Source organism: Patella vulgata, chromosome 7, assembly GCF_932274485.2.
Source record: "Patella vulgata chromosome 7, xgPatVulg1.2, whole genome shotgun sequence".
In the NCBI taxonomy this organism is placed as follows: domain Eukaryota; kingdom Metazoa; phylum Mollusca; class Gastropoda; family Patellidae; genus Patella; species Patella vulgata.
Genome location: NC_065885.2, coordinates 47662143 through 47672767, shown reverse-complemented (window position 1 = coordinate 47672767; position 10625 = coordinate 47662143). Strand labels below are relative to the sequence as shown.

General features: G+C 34.0%; 1 protein-coding gene across 1 annotated transcript; it reads right to left on the bottom strand.

Moving 5' to 3' along the window:
• Nucleotides 1-320: 320 nt before the first annotated feature.
• LOC126828385 (dual specificity mitogen-activated protein kinase kinase 1) lies at nt 321-4911 on the bottom strand. The gene has a single exon (XM_050558165.1). It carries the CDS (start codon nt 4760-4762, stop codon nt 3596-3598), a length of 1167 nt encoding a protein of 388 aa, XP_050414122.1. The 5' UTR covers nt 4763-4911; the 3' UTR covers nt 321-3595.
• Between the last annotated feature and the right edge of the window lie 5714 nt (nt 4912-10625).

Below are 10625 nucleotides of genomic sequence, written 5' to 3'. Positions count from 1 at the left end.
ATTGCTGAAATTTAATAGGCTTCTTTGTTTCACTTATCTAAATTTCACTTATCTAAATGTTTCATACTGATTGGAAGATAACTTTTGTCTTTAAACTGTTCACAAGGTTCAACAAAGTGAAACAAGGACCATAACTCCAGAAGAAATCAACGGAAATTGTTGGAATTAAAGAAGCTTCTTCATCTCAACATATATCAATTTCAAAACAATCCGATAATAAATGTAGTCTGTAGAATGTTCACAAGAAATTGTGGACGACGGACAGACGAGATGGCAATATACGACCACATTTCCATGTTGGTGTATAAAAACCATAAATGTTTTTGGAAATAACATGAATTTATTATTTACGTAAATATTGTACAGCCTATAATAAAATCTTTAGTTTGTTATATTTTAATAATATACAACTTATAGCAGTCCATAGATTTACCAAAAACACCTTTAATACCCAAAACACCCTGTATTTTGAATATAATAACACATTTTAATTGTTTTTTCTTTCTTTTTACATGTATAGATGATTAATATACTCTATTTTTAAAAGGTCTGAAACAAATAATGGAAATAAATAGAAGATCAAAGCAAGAAAGACAACTCTTATTGTTTTGGTAGTAGGTTTGGGTTGTTTCATCCCAAAATTGTTTCATATAATGATAAAACTTCTTTTAGAAATCAAAAAAGTGCATTTAAATTTCATCAGAAACATACAACGAAAAACAAATCTCAAACCTACTATGACAACCATAGAAATATTTCTATGGCGATAACAATAGGAATTGTCTTTCTTGCTCAATTTGATCTTTCATTTACTTGCGGGACTTTTTTTTTATCAGAACTATTAAAAAAATTGGAAAGTTTAGGGAATATTAATTATACATTATGCAAGAGCTTAATCTGCCTATTGCAGGTCTTTCATTAGGCTTGAAATGTTATATAAACTATTAATTAGACATTTATTAAGAAAACAAGACCATAATCAACTCTCGATGGCATTGGGCACTCAATATTTTAACTAAATTAAAGTTCGCCATTTAAAAATTTAATTTAAAAATGGGAAAGCAAGGCTAAGTCTCGAACATACCAGTGCCCTGGTTACCACAATGCACACATCTTGTCAAAACTACAAACAGTGATAACTTGGCTCAGAATGAAGTAATTTGAATGGAATTTTCATTTAACATTATCTATTTTTGAGATATAATAGCAAGAATGGTCAGCGCTTTATCTAACTCTTACATAATGTATCTCTAATCATCTATACATATAAAAAGAAAGGAAAAAACCCCAATAAAAATGTTGTTTTATTCAAAATACAGGGCGTTTTGGGTAATTAAAGGTGTTTTGGATAAATCTATGGACACCTGATTGGCATTGCCTTTATTTGGATAAAATTTACATTCTTACATCAAAACATGTATGGGCAGGGGGAAGGCAATTAAATGTGGATGTGTTCCACGGTAATTAATTGTATGTCTAGACTACACCACTATTTTAAATTGCCCATCTTCTGAAGGCTCTGCAGAATGTAATATATTGTACTTCTCTGTAATTGTGTTCAAACAGGTTCATAGAGGTTTGTTGACAAAGGACATGGGCAACATTAATATTCAACATTACAATTGGGCTTATCAAAATGAGTTATTATATGCTGTAGTTACAAAAAGATTGAAGTGGTTACATGCAAAAATAAAGACAATGAAACATTAACCAGCTACGAAAGGAACCAGGATCTTTGGGATATATTTCAAGTTTCCTCAAAATCGGATAAAAATTGTGACCTCTACATGGTCCACAACTTTGGTATTAAATACTTTTACACTATTTGCATACAGGATTGGCCATTTTTTCAGACAGTGTCGTTCCAATTTTCACAAAATCCGAACTCAACTGTCATTATGGTGTAACGGTGATATATTTAAACCGTATTTTTTAAATTGGATAAAAATTGTCACCTCTAGAGGCACCACAAGCTAAAAACGTACAATCAGGGGTCATAATCCATGAAGTTACAGTCCGATACATGCCAATATCGAAAGGAACCAAGATCTTAGGGTGATAAAACCTATATTTCAAGTTTCATCGAAATAGGATAAAAATTGTGACCTGTAGAGTGTTCACGAACAATTGTGGACGGATGCACGGATAAGGGGCGACGATAATATACGTCCACATGAAAATGTAGGCGTATAAAAATAAAAGTGTTAATTTAATTGTTTGATGTGTGAGTTGCTTTGTGAAGTGAGTTATTTGTACATTTAAAATCTTAGGTCCACAGACACAATTGTACAGCCAATGTTGAAGCCAAACGTGAATCTAAATTTTGACACACAAATTTAATCAAACAAGTCTCTATCTTAACCAAATTAACACATCAAACCAAGCCAATTCTTCACTTTTTTCTGAACAAAATTTAAGACACTTAGCTCATTTAGACTTTGGGTATTACAGTTTGGTCAAATTTTAACCCAGTTGTTGCAGTTTGCAGGTTTTTTTTATTCATTTTATACTATGAAAGTAGTGGTTTGCACATACATGTGTGAAACTAATTTAATACTAGATAAAATGAATAGACAAGGCAACATTGATCCTGATGTCTTCTGCCATAATCCCAAAATATATAAACGATACAAATTAATAAGTTGCACATTCATATTTATATAGAGCATCAAGCTATCAAACTGCTTATCATTTGGCTTAACATGAGCAGAAAATTATGGAACTAAACACCAAGTTTCATCACTATCACTCAATCGGAATCAAAGTTATAATATAATGTCCCAAAGTATCAACGAACAACTCAAATTGTTTGCGGTCTTAAAAAAGATGTTTGACAGACCCGGGGGGGGGGGGGAGGGGGGGGGGGCTTATATGCTACCACATGTAACAACATAAAAAATTGATTTCAAGCTAATGATGATTAGTTACATGTCCAAAATTTTCTGTCAATAATGATTATGAAAGTTATTTTCACCTGAATTACATGTACTGCTGACAGATATAAAAACAACTGCAACAGAAGGACTTATAGGCTACCACATATATCCAACAACATAAAAATTTGATTTCAATCTAATGATGATTAGTTATATGTGCCAAATTTTCTATCAATAATGAATATGAAAGTTATTTTCAACTGAATTACATGTACTGCTGTTTTACACATACATTTTATCTCCTGAACTTATATAACTTTGATATACATGTACCAGTAATACAACCAAAACTATGTTTATAAGTGGTAGGACATATATGCCTATGTGCACATTTACATACTAGGAATACACATGTGTATGAGTCAGTATGACATCAACTGATTTTCCCCACTGCCCACTGTCTATACATGAAAATAGTTGGAAAGTGATGAATAGTATGTTACAGATAAAATAATAATGTAAATGTACACAAAATTGTAAATGTATGTATCACATACATGAATATCTCCACAATTAATTACATTATTCATAATACACATAGTTCACTCACAGTACAATCATTTCTTGAAATAATGAACTATTGAAAAAAAAGACAAAGTCCAAATATTTGATAAATAAATGTTAAATATACATAATAATATAATATAAAGTTTTATTCTTCAACTCCGTGTATCTGGTTTAACATTCATCACTTTACAGACCCAACTTCCAATTTCAATATCTGAATTTTCATATTTCTTGAAGAAAGAATGATTGATAAGTGACTGCAAATCTGCTCGATCTGATGGATTTTTCTTAAGACATCTATCTACAAAGTCTACAAAATCATCAGAGAACTTTGCTTTAGGCAGAGTTGGAGGAGGCTCATTGACTATATAATCTAAAAGTTCAAAAATGGCCATAGGACGTGGCCCTTCAGCACCCGCCATTCCTATAAAGCTGCTCCTCGAACTGGCAATCGAAGTCCCCCTATCTGAAGGACTAGCATCTTTTCCATTATCATCAAATAAGCTCTCTAAATCTTTAGGTTCAGGAGGTGGAATGGGATATCTGCCAATGGCCATTTCAACAAGAGAGAGACCAAGACTCCAGACATCTGATTGTACAGAATAGTGTGTACCTTGAAGTCTTTCTGGTGCCATATAAGATCTAGTTCCGACAAACGAATTTGCCATTGAGTCTATCAACTGTCCACTGACACCAAAGTCGCAGATTTTAATCTCTCCTTGAGAATTGACAAGAATATTTGATGGCTTGACATCTCTGTGAATGATTTGATGTTTTTCTCTTAAGTAACATAAGCCTTTTAGAACAGCAATGTTAATTACACCTAAAATGGACTCTGGAATCCTTCCTGCATTTTTTAATATCAAATCCAGTGAACCTCCATCCATGTATTCCATACAGATGCTGATTTCTCCATCACTGTAGAAATGGCCGTAGAATCCTACAATATATGGTGAGTTACATTCATGTAAAACTTTCAGCTCTCGGAAGATCTGGTTTCTGACAACTGGTTTGATTTCCAGGTGGATGAGCTTTCTTGCCATAATAATACCCGATGGTTTGTGGAGAACTTTTGTGACAACGCCACCATTTCCTGCTCCAAGTTCCTCACATTTTATTATGTCTTCTTCGGTTAATTCACCAACTTTCTGTTTTAACGAGAGGAACTGTTCAAGCCTTTCTCGTTGCTGTTCGTCAATATCCTGGCTTCTGATATTTTGATGCAGCGCCTCCATATTTGTGCTGCCACCATTCTCTTTATCACCACCTTCAGACGGTTCCGATACCGAAATCGTTAACTTAAGCTTGTTTTTCCCCATATCTAAATGTGGTGCCAAGTGTGTAACTGTTGTAATCTACCTAGCCTGTGTCATAGGCACCTAGTAAGAACCAGGAAATTGAGAGTGAAAAATGATTATAACACTAACAGTACAAATTGACACACTTGCTCAATGGCTGAGTGTGACCAAGGGGGAATAACTCTATTTTACCCACAACTTCCGTTTGAGGCGTGTTCAATAAGTCTTATCTGGGCTATTTATTGATTTATTTTCCCTCAATAATGTCAACATTTTGTTTCAGACTCTTGTTCCAAAAGCTGCAAAATGTTTAAGAAGCTGCTGAACAGAAAAGACCCAAGTCAGGTGTGCTAATGTACCTATTTGTATTTCTTGTAAATAGAAATCATAACACAGCCGATACCCTTTTGATCAGTTAGCGTTTTATGGCTAGGCCAGGACTAGTTTAACAAACTCAATATCATCCAAAATCTTCAACATTGAAAACACGATTTATTTGTCAAATTAAATCAACATTCATGTTGTGATCTTACCGGAAAAAGATGGGCTTTTGATATCCAAAATTTAAGCCAAAATAAACATTTTACCATTGGTACACGAATCGTGTACCATAGGCATAATGCGCTTCAGCCCCAGTTGTATCAAGAGACTCGAGGGACGCGGCTAGACACATTGCACCAAATCAAACCGCACATGTAGACTGGAATAACCAGACGCTAGAAATTTGCACTCGCTTGGGACTGCTGGTTTATTTCGCCGAACATAACTGATTTGAAATTGGAGTAAAACGGAAACCATTGAATGTAAATCAGTTTATATACATTCATATTACAGTATTATATGCGTTGCGACCCACTTTTGCCAATTTCTAGGTCCCAAATGTTAGCGATTTAGCTCCTTTAAGTTTATAATATACAAAATAACGAATGCCATTGCCAGCCAAGTTAATTCGTCCACAAGATACTTAAGGCAGTTAAGGTCTACTGTTTGAACCATCGGAAATTTTAAACAGATTTCTTCACTTATGAACAAACTACTAAACTTACCTGTGTGTTTGAAATTACCTCCCGTTAAATAAAATCCTTTGTACAGCTTAATATCCCAGCAAATAAAAAAGTTCTCTCTTGTAAAATTGAACTCCTCACAAACATTGACATTGAGAAATCAAAAATGGAAGCTAATTACGTCACTTATCGGGACAGATCATTTTGTATAAGGGGGTCTCAGCAAGGCTTGTCTATCATAACGATGTTTGGCTCTGTTACGACAATTCAAATTTTGTGTATGAATAAGCTATTGCTCTTGGACCAGTAATGAGTTTGGGCGTTTACAAACATAAATACGCCTGTAGTCCGTTATTTTGTTTCCGTCTTGTATTATTTATTTGGTTAGAGAGTTGGGTAGGATTATTTCTTTTAAACACAGGTGCTGAACAAAAAGAACGACATTCCTTTAATATTTCCTGATGAACTTACACAATCCTGTCAATTAACCTCGGCAATCTGCTGTAGCCGAGGTAAATCCGTAAATGCCGATGTATTTTACATTTGCCTCGGCAAAATTAATAGCTGAGGCCATTGAATCATTGAATAGGTATATAACGTTATTATTTCTTTATTTTATATAAATACTAAAAATTATTATCAACAACAAATTATAGCGCACATCAGTTTAATTATCGGCAGATATAGTTCCATGTCTTTCTATTTCTCTTCGAATATTATTTCCATTGTGCAAAAACTGTTCCGAATTTTGCGTCTCAGTAACACAATTAATTTCCGAAAATCCTGGCTTCGTTTTGAAATTCACAGGGCAATGTATCCATACGATTGTTTTCTCAGTTATTAACTATAGGCCTATATTAATCACAAGTACAACTCTATTTTGAAATAAACAGAGAATGGAATTTTCGAATGGCATTTTGTAGATCGCGATCATGCCTCAGCCAATCAACGTATTGAATTCTATTAACGTAAAAGGTACCATGCCATATGAGTTACTGTATACCACACAGGTGCAGTGAAAATAGTTAAATTTAGCACGAAACTTGCATGAGTTTTTCCCACGGTCTGCATAATTAACACACAAGACCTAATAATACATGCAATCTGCGATACCTCTTTTGACAAGTGATTTTTTGTTTTAAATACATTTTTATAAAGATGATAAATGATGTTTGGACATCCCAAACTGTTCTTATCAACAATGTTTCGATTTCAGTATCTGTCGAATACCCCCCCCCCCCCCAAAAAAAAAAGTAATTTAATCAGGAATATTATGGACGTGAACAGTCGGAACATGAATTAAATATGGAAATTACTGAGAGGCGGTGCCCTTTTTTTTCATAGTTTTTGTGGTAATCATAAAACTTTGAAAATGGAATAATAACTACAGAGCATTGAGATTAGACCCTTTGTTATGAAATGTTATCAATCAAAATTATGAAATAAAGTATGTTTTTTTATAAGTGTTAGCCACAGAGTTGCATATAATTGACAGGGATGTAGGGCCTAATATAATTTATTAAAATATATATAATACACACTAACACAGGGTATTTACAATTATGAGGTGATGATGATGTGAAAAGCAATATTTACGTGTATTCGTGTAATCGGTGATATATTCATTGTGAATAAAAATTTAGTAGACTGACAATCAATTGTTTCCAAATTAATTTTATTGTCTTCAGTTGCCATTTTTGTTGCCAAAACTCAAACGATTGGAAAGGTCGCGCGTGGTTGTGATTGCAGCACATGTGGTTGTCAAAATTTGTCAACCATTTACCCCTTCAACATATTAAAATGGTTTAGCTCATCATGTCACATGTACAATGTTATGATAAACTTAAAAGCAAAATACAAGCAAAAACATTGACTTTTCAAGAGAGATTTTTTTTTTTTCGTTGGGATATTCAATTATGCAATGGATTTTATTCAACCGGAGGTGATTTCAAACACATACGCAAGTTTTTAGTAACAATTATTCAGTAGTTTGTTCACAATCAACGAAATCCGTTTATAATTTACCACGGTTCAGACAGTAGTAAGTTGTCCACAAATGTCAAAACTTGTTGGTTGAGTCGTCCTCACGGCATTGGTGCGCTAATGCACTTTCGTACGGCTATTACTTCCCAATTACATGTCATTTTGGACTCAGAAATATACAGCCTCAAAAAACGTTTTTATACGCCTGTTTGTCCGTCCGTCTGGACGTACCTCCACAATTTGTTTGTGGACACTCTACAGGTCACAATTTTTATCCGATTTCAACGAAACTTGAACTATAGGTTTATCTCCCTATGATCTCGGCTACTTTCAAAATATTTGCATGTATCAGATCAAAACCTCATGGATTATGGCCCCTGATTGTACGAAAAATCACGTTTTTAGCTTGTGGACCATATAGAGGTCACAATTTTGAACCGATTTTGATGAAACTTGACATGCATGTTTATAACCTAAAGATCTTGGCTCCTTTCGAGATTTGTGCCCATCGGAACGTAACTTCCTGAATTATGGCCCCTGATTGTCCGAAAAATCGCCTTTTTATACGCCCACATTTTCATGTGGACGTATATTGTCGTCGGCCCTGTCCGTCCGTCCGTCCACAATTGTTTGTGAACAGTCTACAGGTCACAATTTTTATCCGATTTCAATGAAACTTGAAATATAGGTTTATCACCCTAAGATCTCGGTTCATTTCGATATTGGCACGAAAAATCACGTTTTTAGCTTGTGAACACTGTAGAGGTCACAATTTTTATCCGATTTGGTTTAATTTTGAAATGTATGCTTATAACCCAAAGATCTCAGTTGCTTTCGATATTCGCGCATATCGGACCGTAACTTCCTGAATTATGGCCCCTGATTGTACGAAAAATCGCATTTTTAGCTTGTGGACACTCTAGAGGTCACAATTCTTATCCAATTTTGATGAAACTTAAAATGCATGTTTATAACCCAAAGATCTTTATTCCTTTCTATATTTGCGCATAACTTCACAATTTTTTTTTTGATTTTAAAAACCGTTTAGATCACTATTCCACCATAATGAATGTTGAATTGGAATTTTGGGAAAATCAAAATGAAACTGCCAACAAAATGGCCGCTCTTTGTATGCAAATTGTATATAAGTATGTAATTCAAAGGTTAAGAACCCTCTAGAGGTCACAATTTTTATCCAATTTTGATGAAACTTAAAACATATCTTTATATTCCAAAAATCTCAGTCCCTTTTGATATTTGCACATTTCAGACCATAACTTTCTGGATTATGGCCCCTGATTGTACAAAGTTACAATATTGGAAGGAACCGAGAAATTTGGATTGTTAACAAACAGTTTAATTTTCATCAAAATCAAAATTGTGACCTCTAGAGTGTCCACAAGCTAAAAATATGTTTATATCCCAAAGATCAGGCTTCCTTTTGATATTTGGGTGTATCAGACCCTGTCTGGTTTATGGCCCCCGAGTTTACAAAAAGTCAAGTTTTTAGCTTGTGGATCCTCAAGAGGTAACAATTTTTATCCAATTTATAAAACAACATTTAAATATATCACTTTTACACCAGAATGAGTTCAAAAATCAGACTGAAACTGCCCTACTAAATAGCCACTCCACGTATGCAAATAGCGTAAAAGTATGTACAGGTGTGTGGTCACAATTTTTATCCAATTTTGATGGAGTTTAAAATATATGTTTATATCCCAAATATCTTGTTTCCTTTCGACATTTGTGCATATCGGAGTGTAACTGCCTTGATTATGGCCCCTGATTGTACAAGGTCACAATTTTTAAATATATCACCACCTTTACACCATTACGACTAGTAGAAATATTTGTCTGTTTAATAGATTGTTGGTTATTTCTTTTGGTCATTGCTGCAGATCAAGATTTTTTCTTTATAAAATTCTGTTTTAGTAGTTTGGATCAATTCAGCTACTGAACAAGCAAACAGGTTGATTTTTCATAGAGAACTATTTTATGTGTAAGAATATTTAATTGCTAAATGGATTTTGAGGGGGTGATTTCAAATGCGTGCAAGTTTTTACAAAGCCATAATTAAAAACATGTACCTATGACTTATTATCACATTATTCCCGAGATCTTTTTCTCTATAGTTTACGTTTGTTGTGTATTAAACTGAAGAAAGGAGAACAAAACTTGCTGGTATCATGAATTACATCAGATTATATTTTTTAAAGAAATACTGAATGCAAAGCTGTGAAAAAAATTAACATTTATTTAGATAATGTTTTTTTGCTGAATTGTCAGAACATTAATTAATCGGAGTAAGAAATTAATGCATTAATTGAAACCTATCACCATTCACATTTACTTTGATACCAGTAGAACTTCACTTTGGCTCATGTGATTTAATGAAGCACAGATTTACCCATATTGCTGAAGCAATGGCCCGAGAAACCTCTCGCTGGCCATTGCTGGATTAGCTTCTGATGCTTGCGCTTTCGAGGGAGTGTGTCTATTCTTCCCGTTCAATCAAATCTATCCCCAGACACAGCAATATGACAGCCCTTCTTTTAATCAGGGGCCTTCCCTAAAACTTTGGACAGTGATTTAAGGTATTAAAAACGGTGAAAGTGATGTTCGTCTCAAGACAATATTGTTTACATTATATCCGTGTTGACAGTTGATAGCCTTGTTTGTCACACAATTAGTTTTTCTGCAATATTTTGCTATGCACTGGTTAATTGGGCATAATAAAATCATGAGTCATGACGTAACGTTATGTAAACATATTTGGTCCAATTTGGAGCTCTGTTTGGTATTGTTACGCAGTTAGCTATTGGTTGTTAATCGGACTATTGACAGTCATAATTTAAAACAAGAATTTGCTTTCTTTACAGCAGTGAGTAGTGGGA